Source organism: Dipodomys spectabilis, unplaced genomic scaffold, assembly GCF_019054845.1.
Source record: "Dipodomys spectabilis isolate Male_0828 unplaced genomic scaffold, ASM1905484v1 ptg000032l, whole genome shotgun sequence".
NCBI lineage: Eukaryota > Metazoa > Chordata > Mammalia > Rodentia > Heteromyidae > Dipodomys > Dipodomys spectabilis.
The window spans coordinates 24,282,470-24,303,651 of record NW_024870709.1 but is presented as its reverse complement, the minus strand read 5'-3'; the positions used below and the strand labels follow the sequence as shown (position 1 = coordinate 24,303,651).

Here is a 21,182-nt window from a genome sequence, read left to right as displayed (position 1 = left end):
TAGACATTTTGGAGATAGTAGTTCGTTGTGGGCTTTCCTGTTTATTACAAAAACCTTGTCCTCTGCCTACTTGATGCTCCCATTCCTGCTGTTGTGGCAGTAAAATTGTGTCTAGGCCTTCAGGTTGAGCCTCTTTTTTATAGAGCTTCCCTAGTGGAAGTGAAGCTTAGGGGTTTCATCACTAGTACCACCAAAAATGATTGGAGGGAGATTGGTTGGTTTCCAGCCATTACCAAAATGCCCTGTGAGAACAGTATAGGGATCCAGCTTGACAGTAATTGCCATTTTGCCTCCAGAGACTAGCATAAATCTCCATCCTTTTGTCACTAAAGACAAAAGAGTTAGTCTGCTAAGTGTGTTGTGCTGTGACTGGATGTGGTAATTCTTTTTCTTTTTTGAGGAAAGCTAGGTACAATTGGGTTGACAGATAACCAACCCATATATAGCTTAGCATATAAACCCTTTTCTCTGCCATGGAGTGTGGAAATCCTCCTCAAGATGCCAGATAAGTTTCTGCCAATAACTACCTAATAAGTTGTATTTTGTAAGCCCCAAATCTATCTACCTTTTGCTGTGATCTCACAATATCTTCCTGTTTTAGTGACTAATGCTTATACCCTAGCTGGGTTTTTCCAAAATAAAAGGATGCAATTGCTTTTTTTCACTAATGGATGATGGGAAAATTGTGCTTTCAAGTATTACAACCATTATTAGGAAATATCTGCATTTTTAAGTTAAAATTTTATACACCTTTTCATTGAACCATTTTATACTATAAGAATCAATTTCAAGAAGAGATTTAAAGGTAGCAGCTTTCACTGTAAATAGCTATCTTCCTATTTTTCTTGCCTTAATCACTGTGACCTGAGTATTTTTTTAATCTTAATTTTCTTTTTTCTTCTCATTTCAGAACTCTCTTGATAGAGCCCAAGCAGCCAAGAACAAAGGCAATAAATATTTTAAAGCAGGAAAATATGACCAGGCTATTCAATGCTACACTGAGGCTATTAGTTTGTGCCCTACTGAGAAGAATGTCGACCTTTCCACATTTTATCAAAACAGAGCTGCTGCCTTTGAACAGTTGGTATGTGTTCTGGGTTTTTTCCCTTTGTTCCTTTTGTTTCTGTTGGTTTACATTAAGTTTCAGCTAATTTAGTCAAATCTAACACTTTAAAAAAATTGCTTTGGAATTGCTGAAGTTTTGCTATTTCCTTTCATTAAATAAAAAAACATTTAAAACAAATTATAGTTGTGCTGCCTTCAAATATACACCAAAGTTACATGTATTTTACTTTTTACAAAATCAGATTGTATGGAAGTTTTCTAGTGACCTTATCCTTAACAGTTTGAGGCTATTCTTGAACTTTTTGTCTCAGCAGTAGTTGCATATGCACAGGGAAGAAGACCAAAAAGTATTTTCATTTGCCACCGTATTTTGTATGGCTTTTCACATTAACATAAATAAAATTTGTTTCATTCTTTTAGAAGGCTATATGTAGAGCCATGTTTGTACAGTAGATTTGATGTGTAAGACAATGGGAAAGAAAGTATTATAGGGAAATAAAATGTGTAATTTCAGGTAAGGAAGAATTTTATATGCTTAAAAAAATAGAAATGTTCCGAAAATGAAATTGGGGAAAGTGAACAAGGGATCAAGTAAGGAAAAACCTTTTATGCAATGTATGCACTTGTGGCATGGGGATAGAATCCAAGTTCAAAACCTGGACTACATAGCAAGACAAAGTTTTAAGTAGGGTACAAATAAATAATCAAGATTGCTCTCACTCTTCTGTTGAAACTGTATTGGAGAGTCAAGAATGGAGACAAGGAAAACTAAGTAAGGATGATTACATTAGCCTAGATAAGACATGAAGGAAAGCCAAAGATCAACAGCTTACTGTTTCGTTGGATGTGAAGTACCAGTGGTAGAGAAGGAGTGAACCAACTAAGACAGTTAAACTGAGAAAATGTCTTCAATTTATGAGTGTCTAGACTGGAAGAGAAAATTTGAGAATCTAATTTTAGGTTTTAATCACCTAGAGGTAATGAGAAGAAATGAGCATTTTAGCATATAAAACTCAGTTAGGGACTGAGAATTCAGCCAAGAAAATGGAGGAACAGCCAGTGAAGTAAGTAGAAATCAAGTACAGAGCTGTGAAAAGCTGATAATAAAGAACACCTGAGAGTTAAGGTGTAGCTTTATGGAGTCACAGGAGTTTCAGATTTAGAGCAAGAGATGTTATATTTGTGAGAATAGTCCAGAAGAAAAGCAGATTGGTTCAGAGAAAGGATAGCTGAAAGAATCTGAAATTATCAGTTGTGGTATGGCCTTATATGAAGGTATGTACCTCCTTGGATTTTAGCAGGAGTGATAAAGAAAATAGTATGAACCCGTGTGCCGGTTGAAAAGCTGATTTCTGTTGAACCACTACTATTTTTGATGTGACACTTTTTTTTTTTAATACTTTGAATTGCAGCAAAAATGGAAAGAGGTGGCACAGGATTGTACAAAGGCTGTTGAACTTAATCCCAAATATGTGAAAGCTCTCTTTAGACGTGCAAAAGCCCACGAGAAGCTAGACAATAAGAAGGAATGTTTAGAAGGTGAGGGTTTTTTTGTGTTTGCCTATGGAAATTACTGGAGGTTTTTTAGTCATTGGTAAATTTATATGGAACTCTGCCTTATGAATACAGAATCAGTTGTCTTTAAAAGTTGAGCCGGGTGCTGGTGGCTCAAGCCTGTAATCCTAGCTACTCAGGAGGCTGAGATTTGAGGATCCTGGTTCAAACCCAGCCTTGACAGAAAACTCCTGTGAGACTTTTTATCTCCAATTAACTACTCAAAAACCAAAAGTGGCAATATAGCTCAAGTGGTAGAGCGCTCTAGCCTTGAGCACAAAGAGGCTCAGGGATAGCACCAGGCCTATAGTTCAAGCCCACAACTGAACCAAAGAGAATTGTTTTTTTTTTCCCAATTGAGACTTTGTTCTCTAGTTGAAATAGGTGGCACTTAAGTACTACTTCTATTCTCAACTATGGAATTAATGAGAATTAAGATTTGTAGTTTATATACCACACAATTTACATTTGTGCTTAGTGAATATTAGTATAATTCTGTGATGAAGGAAATTAGAAAAGAAGTTTAAGCAAGCAGAAATATTTATATGTTTTCAATTAATGGCTTATGAAAATATGAAGTAGCTTTAAAATGACTTATGAATGATTTTGCTTTTCAAATTTTCAAGTGTTAATTTATATCCAGTTGCAAATTCTATGATCAGTAAAGTAAGTCAATATTTTGAACAGGTGCTCTAAGTGTTTGAGCCTTAAATTGACTAGGTAGGACTGCTCCCCAAACTGCAATTAGCATATGCTTTTAGCCATAATTATTATTTTAAAGAGTAACTTTGATTTTGGCTGCTGGGGATCACACCTGAGTTCAAAAGTGCTAAGTACCTTCTGCTGAGCTACATCCTTTGCCCAGGGACACTTTCTCAAAGATAAAAGCTAAGTTTTAAGAACCCTGGGTTATCAAATGACTACGTTTGAGAACATCTTAGCAACATTTGAGATTTTATGTCTCTTAATTTGGTTGTGGATGGAAGGAACAGTTGTTTTAGAAAAGGAAATCCTAAATTCTGAAACAATCCTTAATGTTACTAGAATAATGTTTGACAGAAAGGTGTGGAGTTCTAAATCAAAGAAATGGGACAAGAGACACTGACTTTGCTACCAGGCAAATCTTAGAGAAATATAATTCCAGGTTGACTTCTATAGTGGAAAAAGGATATGAAATTGTGAGAAACTAAGTTCCGAAAAAGAGGACAGTGATTATTTTGACTAATGCAAATAAAAGGACCACTCATCGATATTTGAAATTTAAACATATATCTGTGCTGTAACATAACCAAACAAAAATGGTACTCTGAAGCAGATTTATTTGAAGGTTCAGTGGCAGGTTAGCTTTGGATACAAGGAGACCTATAAATCTAATCCATTTGCTAAGTGCAGTGGTGAACTGCTTGGGAGAGTGAGGCTGGAGAGAATCACTTGAGCCCAGGATTTTAATGCCAGCCTAGGGAATATCACAAGACCCCCATCTCATAAAGAAAAAAAAAAGTAGATAGGAGAAGCCATATTGTTTTGATTTCCTTAGGGTTACTAATCAAAAGAGAATATTCCTCATTTTGTTATCTATGGAATGTTAGAGCAGTGAAAAAACATTAGAAATTGTGTAGTACAAGCACGTTCATGAGTCAGGGAGAAACCATTAGAGAATTAGAGTGAGTGTTTGAGCTTTGATTTATATCATAAAATATATAAATATAAAAGGTATTGACAATCAGTTTATAGAAGATGAAACATCCTGATGAGGCTGTGTATTTAGTTTGGCTTTCTGTAGTTATGCCATTTGATGTTGCTGATTATCTTTGCAATAATTTCAAACTTAATCTTTTTTCACCATTTCTAGATGTCACTGCTGTGTGTATATTAGAAGGGTTCCAAAATCAGCAAAGCATGCTATTAGCTGATAAAGTACTTAAACTTCTTGGAAAAGAGAAAGCCAAAGAAAAATATAAGGTAAGTTATTACTTGTTGTGTAATACAGTATATATCATTAAAAGTGTAGTTTCTTAGGCCAGTTGAATTGAAAAGAGTGCTTAATTTAACAACTGAGAATTAGAACTGGATTTTCCTATAATCTTGTGACACCAGAGCATATCCTTTTCAATAAAAAGGTTATGCCAAGTACGGTGCTTAGAGAATATTGTAGTTCATTTGTATTCATAGTTGCTATACAGGGGCCCATCAGCCTAGTCTAGTCTGTAACTGTTTTTGAAAAAAATAATAGTTACTTACACATTGTTTGGGGCTGGATTCGAGCTGCAGCAAAGTTAAGTGATTTTTTGTTATTGTTTTGTTGTTTTTTATTTAGCAAATGAGTACTTTATAATCTGCAAAGCTTAAAACTGTTTACTACACCTGGCCTTTTTAGAAAAATATGCCAGCCCCTGTTCTATATCATTAGCTTTTGAAGGAATACTATATAAATTTGGAATTTAAGATACTTCTGACAGTTTAATTCAATAGTTCTAAAACAAAGCTCCATGCTGAAAGGATAGGTATAAAGACAAAACATAATCCTCTCCTCAGAATTAAAATTTATTGGAAGACATTTAGTATAAAAGTCTTGGTATGGTTAGGTATTGAAGGGAGACTATCACATTACTCAGATTCATTGCTAAATTGGTTCCCTTTTGCTTTACAAGTGACTTGCTTTTTTCTTAAATTGATCTTAATAATCTTAATAATCTTCACTCTCTCCTCTTCCTCCTTCTCCCTTCTCCTCCCCATTTTCCCTGTATCTGTTAGCAGAGTTAACAGTTAGTACTATAAGGTTTTAATGTATTAAAATGTGTTATGAAGCTCTAAGAGGAATATAACTGTAATGAGCATTTCATAAGATGGATGTTCCTCAAAAATACTTGGTGAAACATCTTTTTACAGTCCCATAAATTGAGACTTTAAGGAATCTTTTTTTTTTTTGGTCCATAATGGGGCTTGAACTCAGTGTCTGGGTGTTATCCCTAAGCTTTTCCGCTTAAAGCTAATGCTCTATCACTTTGAGCCACAGCTCCACTTTTACTTTTCTGGTGGTTAATTGGAGATGAGTCTCATGGACTTTCCTTGGGCTGGCTTCAACCTATGGTCCTCAGATCTCAGCTTCCTGAGTCAGACTAGGATTTACAGGCATGAGAATCAGCACCCAGACTCTATAAGGAATCTTAAATTTAGTAATAAGGCATTTGTACTACAATGTAGTAAGAAATTATAGTCTGTGGAGTAAAACACCACTTTCCACACCTATTTTGATCGATTTAAACATGATTAAATTTCAGAACCGTGAACCTCTGATGCCATCTCCACAGTTTATCAAATCTTACTTCAGTTCTTTCACGGATGATATAATTTCTCAACCCATGCTTAAAGGAGAGAAGTCTGATGAAGATAAAGACAAGGAGGGAGAAGCTTTAGAAGTAAAAGAAAAGTAAGTATGCCAAGCATGGTATGTACTTTAAATTACCACTTTCTGTGTATGCAATGTGTCTGTTCCTTCCTTGGTGACTGCAGTCTGGTATCCCAGAAGGATTCCTGTTGAGTCAAGTGGTTAGCTATTTAAATAGAAGCACTAATGTAAACTATTATACAGACTAACATTCAAATACGGGAATGCTGTTAATTCCTTCAAGATTTCTGCTTGCCTAACAAAATGCTATTCTTTCAACTTCTTAAACTTCATCCTATAGAAAGCTGAACTTAAAGCACAAAATACTGTGTTTATAGCTAGAGATGTAGTTAAAAGATTTTGATTGGCACAGCTTTTCTTTAAAATCACTTGCCAGTTTTCTCTATACCAAATATAACAACTGACATAAAATTTTAATTCAGTTTACATTATCTTATTTAGATTCTTGATTTAGATTGCAGTTATATCCTGCTAAATATATTGCAAGTGGAAACTACTAAGTAAAAGATGTTCGCTATATCTAACCTACTGAGCATTATAGCTTAGCAATATTATGCTGTAGGATAGAGGTTGTTCAGCCCATGATATGGTTGATTTTTTTTTTTTTTGGTCGGTCGTGGGGCTTGAACTCTGGGCCTGGGCGCTGTCCCTAAGCTCTTCAGCTCAAGGTTAGCACTCTACCACTTGAGCCATCGAGCCACTTTATGGTGGTTTATTGGAGTCTCACGGACTTTCCTGCCCAGGCGGGCTTTGAGCCATGATCCTCAGATCTCAGCCTCCTGAGTAGCTAGGATTTCAGCCATGAGCCACAGGAGCACGGTGATGTGGTTGAAATTTGAAATAGTTTCTTTTTTTGCTTGTTTTTGTGCTGGGGCTTGAACTCCTGCTTAGTTTGCATTCTTTGCTTCGCTTTTCCACTCAAGATGATGCTCCTAACATTTGAGCCACATCTCCTTTTTGGGGGGAGAGGGGTAGAGAAGGAGGTAGTTAATTGGAGATAAGAGTTGTAGTTTTGTCAGCCCAGGTTGGCTTCTGACTATGATTGTCTTCTTAGCCTTCTGAGTAGCCAGGATTTTAGGCATGAGCCACTAGTACCAGCCTGAAGTATAGTGTCTACTAAAGTATATAACTTTCATACCATTTTAAAGTAACATAAATTGAAGAACATATGTATTTGGAAGATGAATTTCCAGTAACAATCATGATCTTAGAAGAATATTAAACTTACTACATATGAATTTTCTTTTCAAATATTATTATTAAGGTGTTGTACAGAGGGGTTACCATTTCGTAAGTCAGATAATCAATACATTTCTTTTTGGACAGTGTCACCTTTTCTTTCACTTTCCTCTAGTTTACCCATCCATCCCCACCCACAATTTACTGAACTTTTAAAGAAAGGTTTTTTTTTTTTTAAGTCCTAGCCAGTATATGAGATTTTTTTAAATTTGCTTTTTTGATAAGTCCACTTATTAATTCTAGGTCTGTTGTTTACAGTGAAACAATAGTTCAGTCCCACACTGGGACTTGGGGGAAAATTGACAGTTACTTACCCAAGAGGTGCCAAATGTGGTAAATTTTAACACTTTGTCTTGTACTAATAATGTGTTTTCATTTTCAGTTCTGGATATTTAAAAGCCAAACAGTACATGGAAGAAGAAAACTATGATAAAATCATAAGTGAATGCTCAAAAGAAATAGATACTCAAGGCAAATACATGGCAGAAGCATTGTTGCTACGAGCCACCTTCTACCTGCTTATTGGCAATGCCAATGCAGCCAAACCTGACTTAGATAAGGTCATCAGTTTGAAAGAAGCTAATGTGAAGGTATATTTTGAAATGTGTGTGTGCATATAGAAAAAAACTTAAATGAAAGTGATGCTTTCATAGATTTATTTTTTTGGAGGGGGGGGGGTCAGTCATGGGGCTTGAACTCTGGGCCTGAGCACTGTCCCTCAGTTATTCGGCTCAAGGTGAGCTCTCTACCACTTGAGTCACAGCGCCAGCGTCACTTCTGTTTTTCTGGTGCTAAGTTGGAGATAAGAGTTTCAGGGGCTTTCCTGCCCAGGCTGACTTTGAACTGCTATCCTCAGATCTCAGCCTCCTGAGTAGTTAGGATTACAGGTGTGAGCCACCGGCGCCCGGTTCTTTTCATAGATGTTCTGCCTGATAGTTTAACATTTCTTTTGCCATTTTCCAAAATGATATTTTTGTTTTGATAGAAGCTACCTAATGATGAGTGACTTGGCATAGTGGATATGAAACATAAATATTATTAACACTTATATTCAGCTAGGAAAGTAAATGATTTTTTTTCCAGTCTCTGGAAGTTTGAAGTTCCTTGTCAACACTGCCAACTTATATATTAGACAATACTTGGGTAGTAGTAAGTACATTCTGTTACTGATCAGTTGTAATATGGAGGCATTCTTATTTCATTGGGAATGAAAAATGATAAAGGCTCTTTGGAAATTATCTTGACAGTTCTTCAAAAAACTAAACATGTTACCACTCATAGGTATATATCCATGAGAATCTAGTGTATATATCAGCTCAAAAATTTGTGTATGATATTCATGGTAGCCAAAAGCTACTTAAATGTGCCTGAACTGATGAATGTGACATGTCTACCCCTATAATGTTACTTTGTCATAAAAAAGGAAGAAGTGGGGGGCACAAAAATGGGAGAGGAAGGGTAAGCAAATACAGTCATTTTATTCAATGTACATGATTTTAAAAATGAGCTATCTAACGTGTGTAGGGAAAAATAGAAGAGAATAAAGGAAGGGAGACATTGTCCAATAAGCATTGTACTCACAGTGTGATTCACGGAATTGCAACTCCTTTGTACAACTACTTAATTTTAAAAAAGGAAGTACTAACACATGCTACAGCATAGATGAGTCTCGAAAACATTGTACTAAACGAAATAAGCCAGGAGAAAGGCTGTATGATATATAAAATAGGATACAAATTCATTCTGTGGGGATATGTAAATGTGTTCTGGAATTAGTAGGGAATATGCTAAAACAAACCGCACATCCTATTTACTTACTTGCATGCACATGTCTGTGTGTGTATGCACATGCCATTATAAGGCTTACTAGTACTGTGAGGGTCTTGAGTCCTTGCTTGTTTTTTCACTTAAGATTGGCATTCTACCACTTGAGCCACACCTCTACTTCTAAACCTCCAGTTTAAAAGAGTGAACTTCATGGTATCTGAATTTTATCTTAAAAAACTAAATTGAGGTCGTCCATGACTTAATGCCTGTAATTCTAGCTACTCAAGAGACAGATCTGAGACTCGCGATTCAAAGCTAATTCCATGAAACTCTTCCATAAGCTACTCAAAAAAGCTGGAAGTGGCACTGTGACTCAAGTGGTAGAGCGATAGTCTTGAGCACAAAGAGGCTCAGGGACAGAGCCCAGGCTCTGAGTTCAAGCCCCAAGCCCAGCCAAAAAAAACCCAAACAATTGGAAGAAAAGAAGTAATGCTGAGCTTTTTGTCATTTTGGCTGTAGCTTCGAGCAAATGCCCTCATCAAAAGAGGCAGCATGTACATGCAACAGCAGCAGCCTTTGCTGTCTACTCAGGATTTTAATATGGCTGCTGACATTGATCCTCAGAATGCAGATGTGTATCATCACCGAGGCCAGGTAAATCTACCTAAAGTTTTGATTTGGGAGAATTGGGAGAATTTGTCTTTAACATATGTCTTCATAATTTTGCTATTTACTTATGAGAGAAAAGGCAAAAAAAAACAAGAAACAAAAAACGTTGACTTGCTAGTTTAATTAGTTTGTTCCTGGATTTGATGATTCATAAAATTCAACGTTCATATGTTTCTGCAAGTAAACAATAACATTTTATAAGCATTGGAAGTTGATGCTGGAATCAACAGGAGGACTGTCGTGAGCTTCTCACTAACAGGAAGTAATAGCCCAAACTCTAATAGTACCCCCAAATGAACAAAACAAATCTCTTCTGCAAAAGACACATAGTGTGAAGAAAACATTTCGAGTTACAGATTTGAAGAAAACATAACTTTGTAATTTGCTTAAAATGGCTCCTTAGAATGTAATATAAAGGAAAATATGGGCCATCTCTATAACAAAAAAGCAAAGTTATTGCCTGTCAACAAAATGTTAACGTTTCTATCTGAAGGATGCTAAGTATTGCATCTTCAACTCTTCAACTGCTTGACATTTTCATCTTTACTATTAGTATCTTAAGATTAATTTGAAAGGCAATTACATGATGTCTAACTTACTGTGAAATTAAAAAAATAGATGTTTACTTTTATAAAAGTAGGTTTTTAATAGTGTTGAAAATTGTAGTACAAAATGGAGGACTTAATTTGTTTTTCAAAAAATTGAACATCTGTTTTAAGTTTTAGTCTTTAAAATCACAACATTTTCTAATTTTCTGTTTTTACAAAGTAATTTCATATTGAATATTTACTGTGTGCTGAGCTTTAACTGTGGTAACAAAAGAGACTTGGTACAGACTTAACTGGTAAACCTGTGTATTTTTTCCTTAGCTGAAAATACTTCTTGATCAAGTTGAAGAAGCAGTAGCAGATTTTGATGAATGTATTAGGTTAAGACCAGAGTCTGCTCTGGCACAAGCTCAGAAATGTTTTGCATTGGTAAGTTATTACTTTTTTTTTTTTGAGATCAAATCAGGCTATTCTTGAACTCCTGATCATCCTACTTCAGCCTCCCAAATGCTGTGATTACAGAAATATGCCAGCCCTGTGTTTGTTCCGGAGCTTATGGTTTCCTAACGACGCAGTCTCCATTCACTACTTCTGTACTATAAGCCAACCCAAAGGATTCAAAGACATTTTTGAGGAAATCATTTGTAATCATGACCACTATGCTCTCATCACTCATCACTACTATTATATATAGAGCGTTTTCTCAGTATTCAGAAGCACAAAGCTAAATAAAAGGATGAATGAAAGGTTAGAGTACCACTAGCCAGTTCCATCTGGCAGACACTAGGGCAGAAGATAAAGTAATGCCTGTGCAGTGATATCATATTTAATATTTCAATATTAAAGGATTAATACTCTTAATACCACTATGAGGAGAAGAATAAGTTTAAGGAACAGATATGATAAAGTGAAAATATTCTCTCTACCCATAGTTTTATAGAGTCAGATTGTCCTAGAGCTAGCTGAAGGGAACAGATCAAAAGAGCACATTCCAATAGGTTTATAACAGGATATTAGGAAGCTGTAAGGTAAGTGGTTTGGGTAACAGATCCAGGAAACCAGGCAGCAGTAAAATACACACTGGCACTCACTCTTCTTGACAGGATTACTGCAGAATGTCAGACACTCAGCCTGAGCAATCTCATAGCCAGCAGTTTTCTGCTGGCATCCCTATGCACTCATTCACAGTTCCATCGGGGTCCTGAGGTTCCCACATCTTCCCCTTTTTCATTTTTTAAAATAGCAATCTATTATGAAGAAAATGGTGCACTCATCTGTATTCTGGTCCGTTCCATTTTGAAGAGCACTATGTATTACTTGGACGAGTGAAATAATACTAATTATTCCCATAGCAAATTATCACTATATGTGGAGGTTGAGTCCACAGACCCAAGTTTTAGGGTTAAGCCAGTAAAGTCTATGGTAATTTTCCTTTTAAAGAAATGGCATTACATTTGCCTTACAGATTAAAAGTGATGTCATACTGAAACGTCCCACTTTCTACAAAGTAATTTTATATTGAATAATTACTGTATGTTCACCATTATTTGTTGGTAATGAGAGTAACATGATACAGACTTAGATGGTGAGCTTATTTTCAATTCCATTTACGTCTATCTTTAGATCCCTTCTTCTAAGATGTCTTACAGTCCTTTGGATTCAGCAAATGTTAGCAGATCACATGCTTTTCTGGAAAAGCTTTTTGTCTCTCATAATAGATCAATATTTCAGAAGTTTTTGAGTTCTTGATTTGACGGGCATGTTTTGATTGCTGTTTTTAATGTAGTATCGCCAAGCTTATACAGGAAACAATTCTTCACAAATCCAAGCAGCTATGAAAGGATTTGAAGAGGTCATAAAGAAATTTCCAAAGTGTGCTGAAGGTTATGCACTGTATGCCCAGGTAAATGCAATGTTTTTCAAAAAAACATTTGATAAGAACTGTTTATATATGTAAGTTTTGCAGCTGTGCAGTAGAAGCAGGTGGCTTTGTTAGTGCTTTAATTTTCAAGGTCCCTATATGGTCCTGAATCACCTTCGGCCAACTCCCTTGTGCAGTTTATGAGCTATAGCCCTAAATACAGCATGGGAAAGCAGGCAGCATTTGTCTCATTTTGGGTTGCTTTTCATTTGGCTTGGATTTGAAAAAGTAATTACCTTTGGAAATTTTAAAAGTTCACACTAGTTGATGAAGAAAATATCCATAATGAGAGTTTTTTTGTCTGCTTAATACCTACCCTTTATAGTTAGCTGAGCTGTAGAAGCTTGCTTTAATTTTTCTTCAGTTTATCTGAAACTCTTCAAGCTTTCTTGGTTTGGAATGGATTTGTTTTTGTCAATAGATTTGTTAAGGCCAGCACTTAAATTCAGACCCTCATGCTGTGAGAGAGCTTTTTCATTCAAGGGTAATATGCTATTGCTTAAGCTACACATCCATCCAGCCCATAAATTTGAATCCTTTTTGATTCTGATATAATATTCTTCTAGATGCTTATTTTAAATCATCTATCTCAGTGAAAATTACTTCTTTGTGGAGGCGTATTTTACTTTGTCCCTGAAATAAATGATATTTATGTATAGATTGAAAGTTGCCATTATAGTATTCTGTGGCATTTAATATATTTACCTACTTTTGTTTTCTTTTTGTTTGTGTAAAATATTATAGCTCAGGCTAATAGATCAGCTGGCCTTGCACTCATGATCCTCCTGCTTCTCTGTAAGCCCAAGTACTGCGCTTAGAGGTGTGTGCCACTTCATGCCTGACTTTAAAATTACTTTCTTTATTACAAAAAAGGCTTTCCTTACAATTATCAAAAATAGAAAACATTAAAAAGTTGCCATAGGCTTTTGTTAAAGATGATTATTTTGTGTTTGATTTCCCTCATAGATTACCATTGCAATTTTGAGATAGTATGCTTTAGCTCAGGGGTTCTTTAACCAAAACTTAAAATACTGTTATCTCTTCTCTACAATTCCTGGTGTTAATAAAAATCACACTTAGGGAGGCAGCGCATTTTTAATATGTTACATAAACATACGCTATATAAAAAATTTTAAAACATATCAAAGTCAAAACAGTTGCACATTTTAGTAACATCAGAAGTGATGACACCATTCTCACCACTAACATGGAATGAAAAACATTTTTGTGGGGTGCAGAAGCTAACAAAGTCAAGGCCCCTACATAGCTTTCATGGGCCCGGCACACTCCTGTGCAATTCTGCTATAGCTTGTACAGGAACCAATACTAGAAACGACTTAACTGTGGAGCTTCATTTGGGGGAAGGAATGTTTCTTTTTTTTTCCTTTCTTTTTTTTTTTTTGGTCCGTCATGCGGCTTGAACTCTGGGCTTGGGCACTGTCCCTGCGCTCTTCAGCTCAAGGCAAGTGCTCTATCGTTTGAGCCACAGTGCCGCTTCCGGTTTTCTAGGGGTTTTTTATTAGAGATAAGAGTCTCACGGACTCTCCTGCCCTGGCTGGCTTTGAACCTCGATCCTCAGATCTCAGCCTCCTGAGTAGCTAGGATTACAGGCATGAGCCACCGGCACCCGGCTGAGGAATGTTTCTTAATTGCACATTTTTTTCTATTCTATCTTCAAAATAGCTTTGACGTATACGATGGTCTTCTCATCAACAGCAACATTGTCTGTTTTCACTTAAATTTCTAAATTTTGCTTTGCTCTATATAACTTTATATTCATATAGATTTAAAATTTGTTTTCCATATGTGTATTTTGTTTTAATCCTTGAAGTTTGGGCTTTAGATGATACCAGCCTTTAAAAGTTAAAACCACAAAACCAAGCCTTCTATTTTAGGTATAAAATTTTCTTTGAAAGTAGTTGATTATTGCTACTTTGATTATTTATTATTAAATAGCTTTTGAGTTCAGTGCTTTTTGATCATTGTCACTCCTTCATTTTCCACTCCTATCTGTACCCTCAAGTTATGTAGTTCATTTTTTTATTAATGTACATGGAGTATAATGACTACATCCCTCGTTCCCATGCCCCTCCTTGCACAGCCACACCCAAATCATGGTTCCACTTCTAGTGTTCAGCGAAGTCGTGCCTTTGGATTCCTTCCCTAAGCATGCCATCCTGCTTTTATTTTTTATCAGTTATTTTTAAGGAGCGACTGACAACAGTTAATTTACCCTTCCAAATGAGCTTTGCCTTTAAAGTAATTTTCTTGATATATATAATAATAATAATAATAAGTGAATGTAAGTATGTTTGTGAAAATTTGGTTCCTAAGAACTATCACTAAGGGTAGGATCTTCTCTGCTCTGTAGTTTACCAGATTAGCTGTTCACAGCTTATTTGCAAAACAAAAGAGAACGGCTAAAAAAAAATTTTGTTGTTGGTCATGGGGCTTGAACTCTGGTCCTGGGTGCTGTCCCTGAGCTCTTCAGCTCAAGGCAAGCACTCTACCACTCAAACCACAGCTCCACTTCCAGTTTTCTGGTGATTAATTAGAGATAAGAGTGTCACGAACTTTCCTGCCCCTGCCCCGGCTGACTTTGAACCGCCATCCTGAGATCTCAGCCTCCTTAGTAGCTAGGATTACAGGCGTGAGCCACTGGTGCCTGACTAAAATTTTATATTGAGATGCTCCCTGAAAACTCCCATATTAAGATACAAAATATGAATCCGTTTAAATAATGATTTAGTATACAGTTTGGTAATGAATAGGTAAATAAGTTTTAATAATCGAATAGTTACCATAAAGGTGTAATATACAGAAGTTACAATTTCATAAGTCAGGTAATGAGTTTACTTTTTGGACAGTATCATCCCTTCCTTTGCTCTTTCCCAGTTTTTCCCTCTACTCCCTACCCAAAAGTTGTATAGTTCATTTCCAACATAGTGTCCAGTGAAGTACCACTGCTGCATTTGTTCACTCTAAGCAATATGGCTTTTAACTGTTTAGGTTAACAGTTACCTTTGTATAATGCAAGTATCTCCTCACATAGGCACTAACAGATCAACAGCAATTTGGTAAAGCTGATGAAATGTATGATAAATGTATTGATTTGGAACCAGATAATGCCACAACTTACGTTCATAAAGGGTATGTATTTTTGTGGTTCTGTTTATCCCAGTAAGATAGTAAGAAAATCTACTTGGCCTTTGTGGAATGGGACTATAAGAAAGAAGTACCACTGAGTTAAGTGACCATTTCTTAGTGGCTGTGGATACTGTTTCCTTCTTATATAGAAATCAGTAAATATATGCTGTTTTCACTCCTGTTTTAAGAGGGTTTTTTTGTTTGAACCTGGGTCAGGCTAGCAGTCTACCGTGAGCCATGCCTCCAGCCTGTTTTGCTGCTCAATTTCGGAACAGAGTCGCATTTCCCACTGTGGCGCATACCTGGACTTCATTTTGACCACTTTAGTCTTCCTGTCATTGCTGAGATCATAGGCATATGCCACTGCATCCAGAATCCATCCATGGAGATATGGAGTATCACAGACTTTTCTACCCAGGCTAGCCTGAAAGTGTGATCTTCCTGATCTCATGTAGCTTGGTTTGACAGGAGTATGCATCTGCATCCAGCTATGGTGAAGAGGTTTTGTGAATTTTTCTGTCCCAATTGGTCTCAAACATTGATCCTTCCAAGTAGCCCAATTGTAGGTATGAGATTCCTGGCTTATGTTAAGGGTTTTAATTTCCGTTCTTAACATGCTGTCATGTCTTGCTTCTGTCAAAAGTAGAAAATAATACAAAATGTTTTTTCTTGTTTACTTAAATTTAAGAAGCCTCAAATTTATTTATAAAAAAGTAAGGGATGCAAGGTAAGCTAATAGTATAGAACAGCAGATCTTTTTATATGCATGTGTGGTGCCTTGCATGGAGCCAGAGGGTTGAGGGTATACTAAGCTTGCATTCTACCCTGTGTCCACTCCCAACTCAAGTACTCATTACGAACTTGAAGACTACAAAACAAATATAGGCCAGAGTAGAGTACACAATGTAATGCTGATTGTATTCTGGTTTAGTTTTTGTTTTTACCTTGTAAGGTAAACGTAGATTTAGTGAAGGCAGAAACTGAATTATATATTTATATTCCCATTGATAGTGAGCTATGATCACATCTGACTGCCTTTTTGTATTTGCAGTTTACTTCAACTTCAGTGGAAACAAGATTTGGATAAAGGTTTGGAGCTTATCAGCAAAGCTATTGAAATTGATAATAAATGTGATTTTGCATATGAAACCATGGGGACTATTGAAGTCCAAAGGTAACTGCTAGCATCTGTTCTGGAAAGTATGGCAGCTACATAGATTATTATATTTTATTACCAACATCCATTAAAATTTTAAATTTGCATACTTTTTTTTTTGTCGGTCATGGGGCTTGAACTCTGGGCCTGGTTGCTTCCCTGAGCTCTTCAGCTCAAGGTGAGCACTCTACCACTTGAACCACGGCGCCACTTCAGTTTTCTAGTGGTTAATTGGAGATGAGTTTCACAGACTTTTTTGGCCATTGTGGCTTTTAACTAGGATCTTCAGATCTCAACCTCCTTAGTAGCTAAGATTACAGGCGTGAGCCACCAGCCCCCAGCTAAATTTGCATACTTTTTAACAGCTGCTTCCCTCAATACTCTTCAACAATGATTTGCCTTACTTCATTATTCTTTCAAACTAAAAGGAAAGGAAACTTAGGTATTTCTCTAATACCTGTGTGTGTTCTTTTCATCTGTATTCTTATTAAAGGGTATAAAGTAAAATTAACATTGGATAAATGTTTCTTTGCAAGTCTTTTAATTACTGTTTTTTTGGTACTGGTCCTAGGGCTGAGTAGGATTACAGGAGTGAACCACCAGTGCTTAGCCTTAACTTGTTTCTTATAAATACTTCCTCAGTGTTATACTTGAAATCTGCATTAAAAGTGACATGGAACTTAATTTAGTATGCCATCTTCATTCGTGCTAGCATTTTTTTATTTTTTTTTTACTTTTTTTGTTGGTCATGGGGCTTGAACTCTGGGCCTGGGCACTGTCCCTGAGCTCTTCAGCTCAAGGCTAGCAAGCACTCTACCATGAGCCACAGCACCACTTCCAGTTTTCTAGTGGTTAATTGGAAATAAGAGTCTCACGGACTTTCCTACCCAGGCTGGCTTTGAACTGCAGTCCTCAGATCTCAGCCTCCTTAGTAGCTAGGATTACAGGCGTGAGCCACCAATGCCTGGCTAGCAACACCTATGGAAGGCAGAAATAGCCTTCGGGAAACAGAATTATGACTTTAAGTAACCTATTTAATTTCTATAGTCTTACTGTTACTTAGAATGCGGAAGTAAAATGTAGGCCCATAGTATCTTTAAAAGTGGTCATCACCATTGAGTACTTTCAATGTGCTAGCAGTCTTCTATTATGAAATAATAATGAGAATCATAGTTGAAGCGTTAGGCTTCACAGGTCAGCTCCCCTTAGTGATAGTGTGAAATACTTGTTTAATCTGAGAATTAAAAATTTTGTTCTTTCAGAGGAAACATGGAGAAAGCCATTGATATGTTCAACAAAGCTATTAACCTGGCCAAATCAGAAATGGAGATGGCTCATCTTTATTCACTTTGTGATGCGGCCCATGCACAGACAGAAGTTGCAAAGAAATACGGATTAAAACCACCAACATTATAAAACCAGGAAAAAGGAAACTGACTCTTTTTAAAAGCAGCTTATCTCTTCAACTGAACCCTGAAGACACTGTCATGAACCATGTTGACTGGTGGAGCTTAGTATCCCCTTGTGGTGTTGTCATTCAGTACATCTCTTTCATGTTTATGTGTTGTGGACTTGGCTGTTGAAGGAAGTTTGCAGTCTTGCAGCTTTTATTCCCTGTGCAAAAATAAAGCTTAGAACTTGTTAAAGGGATATTAAAATAAAGTTTTAGAGTACAAAAGATAATTGGCCATGCAAATAAAAACTTTGAATTGTTGATTTTTTTTGGATGGGATTAGGGGCTGATTATGTTCTGGATGATTTTGTCTTTGTGTGTAGAATATGTGAGTGTTTTATAGTATACTGGTTTTTAAATTAACATAGTAAGTGCTATAATATAGGTTTCTTTTATATCCAGTCTTTTTAATTTTCTGAAAGATATAGAGTTAAAATGTGGGTTGCAGTAAAATAGACCCTTTAAACAATTGCCAGCATGCATAGTACCTATGATTCTGCAGAATCTTAAAACTCCACAGCTGCTGATTTTCATACAGTAAATTATGCAGAATCAGAATATCCTGATAGATATATATTCTAGAAGACTATTAATGGGAAAGTGAATCAGGAAGAGGTTAGATGAAAGAGAATTGTGTTTATAATTGCCCATACCTGTTTTCTGTGCCAAGTACTGCTATTTAATAGTGTACTTTTTAAAGACAATGTGGAGCCAGGCACTAGTGGATCATATTTGTAATCCTAGCTACTTAAGAGGCTGAGATCTGAGGATCATGGTTCAAAGCCAGCTGGGACAGGAAAGTCTGTGAGACTCTTTAATCAAAAAAAAAAAAAAAAAAAGCCAGAGGTGGAAATTTGGCTCAAGTGGTAGAGTGCTTCCCTTAGGCAAAAGCTCAAGGATAGCACCCTGGCCCTGAATTCAAGCTCCAGGACTGGCACCAAAAAAAAGGAAAGGCACTGGGTTGTTTGTATAACCCAAATAACAATAGGATATGTGGGTATTTAGCTTAAGTTTCCTAGTGAAGAAAATGGCCAATGGTTCAAAGGGTATAAATCTGGAGCCAGGACAGTATTTTTTGAAGTAACAAAGTTAATGTTTTAACTATGGTCACATATGCTTAAGGAATTTTGAGTTGGTGTCTTCAAAGGTGCCAAGTACTTTTGTATTGAGGCACCCCTGACTCCTAAGGACTAATGGTCCATGCTCATGTCTTCACTAGATATACTTGGACCATGTCTTCACTAAACTGTCAACAGGTTGTTTTGTCCTGTTGATCTTTACTCTTCATCCTTAAGAAATAATTTTAAGACATATTTCCAGTTGTCACTTTTATAGACCCATCATTTTGCTTATATACAGCATGCTGTATTTTTCTTTCTGATGGGGAAAAAGGCTGTGTTCATAAAGTCTCATTTTGAGATACCAGCAAAGGTTTAAGTCAGAATATAATAAAAAGAACAAGTCTTCTGTTACACTTTCCTGGAAATGAAGTCTAATTATAGTTTACATTATTGGGAGTAAGGGAGAATTTTACCCTCTTTCAAAGGGTGCTATATCCTGTTGAAACCAAAAAGATTTTGTCTATAAATGCTATCTTTAGAAACGATTAGAAATTAGCCCCCTTCCAAAGTCAGTCTTTGGAAAATACTGAGGAACCCTCCAACTGATTTTAGTAGGGGCACTTAACATAATGATTGGAATAATGGAAAGTTAGCTTTGCGTTTTGTTAAGTTATTCAGTTATGATAACCCTTCAATACAGAAAATATTCTACATCTCTGAATGTCTGGCTTTAAAGAAAAAGGTTTTTATTTGCATGGCTGTATTTACATTAACACTGACATTTTCTTCTATCTCTTCTTTCCTTCTGGGGTTGAGTAGAGAAAAGCAAAGGAAGCATGTGCCATTCAGTACTATCATTCCAAATTCTCACAGACTTGCCTGTTTTGAAAATATTTGAAACTGCACTGAAAGCTGCATCTGTATCTTTTCTTTTGTAAATGACCTCACATGTAAATTCACCAAATAAATATTACATTCAACTCTTTTATCTATTCTTTGGGCAGAAAGATAGGTAGTTTACTCATTGACTTAGTGTTGGGTGAATTCAGTTATGTATTACAGACTCAAAGTAAGCATAGCAGGTTTATTGGGTGTTGTTTTCCAAGACTGGGATTTAAACTCCCTCAGAGATGCTTTTACTCATGGATTGTGCTCTATCAACTGAGCCACGCCTCCAAACCAGGGGTGAATGGTGTCTTCTGAGAGTATTCTTCCAGCCGTGAAGTGAGGCGCCACAGCTAGGAAAGTTGCTGTACTTCATTCTTTACCTGTGTCTTAGCCATACTTGCATAGGAGCCTAGAATGTTTCCAATTAGATCTGGGCCTTGCAGCTAGTTTTATATACTGGTCTAGTGAGAATAACAGTCCTCACCCACATGCAACCTTCTGAGAAGCATACCTAAAACAATCCTTGATAATGTGATATAACAGGAAACAACTTTTTAAAAGATAATGTGATATAACAGGAAACAACTTTTTAAAATTTTATTTTCTTGTAAAGATGCTGTATAGAGAGGTTACAGTTACATCAGGTAATGTGTACATTTTTAGAACGAGTTTTTAAAAATTTTTAAAAATGCAATTCATGCAGCACTTTCTGCTTTCTGGAAATTGCAGTTTTACTTTAATCACACTTTAAATAGTATTTGAAGAAATCAGCAGATTGTCATCTTAAGACTGCTTTATGTACAAGAGGCCTATTTAGCCAAAGACTGCCTTGGTAAATTGGTGGTTAGAGAAAGAAGTGGGTATAATAATCCTGTCTCAAGTTTGCTGCTAAACTTGCTTTTAAGTTTATATTTCCTACATGGAAGTATATATGTCAGATTTCACCAAATTGTACATAGAAGAAAAGTCATGTTTTCCACACTTGGTCTGAGGACACGGTGCTATTTTCCAGAGATTAAATGCCAGGTGATTACTTTGCTCATTAATAGAATGGACTTCATGTATCTTTTAGTAATAATTTTTATGTACCAGTATGGTCAATATCTGTCATTCATAGCCAGTGGTATAGTGGACCAGTACTGCATTAGGCCACAAGAGGCAATTAATTGGATATGATCCCAACTCTTTTGAAGTGGCATGTGGATTCCTGGCCAAAGCCATAGTAATCAGTGAATGTTAAATTCTTTTGACAGCTGGTTATAAATTCCCAGGCCACTACTTGAGAAAATGCATTGAAGTGTTTAA

General features: G+C 36.2%; 1 protein-coding gene across 1 annotated transcript in view; it reads left to right on the top strand.

Moving 5' to 3' along the window:
* Tomm70 (translocase of outer mitochondrial membrane 70) overlaps window positions 1-17,924 on the top strand; it is a 29,100-nt gene extending 11,176 nt beyond the window's left edge. The window contains exons 2-12 of the mRNA XM_042677017.1: window positions 911-1,084; window positions 2,478-2,604; window positions 4,472-4,581; window positions 5,901-6,049; window positions 7,650-7,857; window positions 9,554-9,688; window positions 10,573-10,680; window positions 12,038-12,154; window positions 15,225-15,322; window positions 16,371-16,493; window positions 17,738-17,924. Of these exons, the coding sequence (XP_042532951.1) occupies window positions 911-1,084; window positions 2,478-2,604; window positions 4,472-4,581; window positions 5,901-6,049; window positions 7,650-7,857; window positions 9,554-9,688; window positions 10,573-10,680; window positions 12,038-12,154; window positions 15,225-15,322; window positions 16,371-16,493; window positions 17,738-17,891 (1,503 nt within the window). The 3' untranslated portion in view covers window positions 17,892-17,924. The remainder of the gene's footprint in view (window positions 1-910; window positions 1,085-2,477; window positions 2,605-4,471; window positions 4,582-5,900; window positions 6,050-7,649; window positions 7,858-9,553; window positions 9,689-10,572; window positions 10,681-12,037; window positions 12,155-15,224; window positions 15,323-16,370; window positions 16,494-17,737) is intronic.
* The last annotated feature ends 3,258 nt before the right edge of the window (window positions 17,925-21,182 follow it).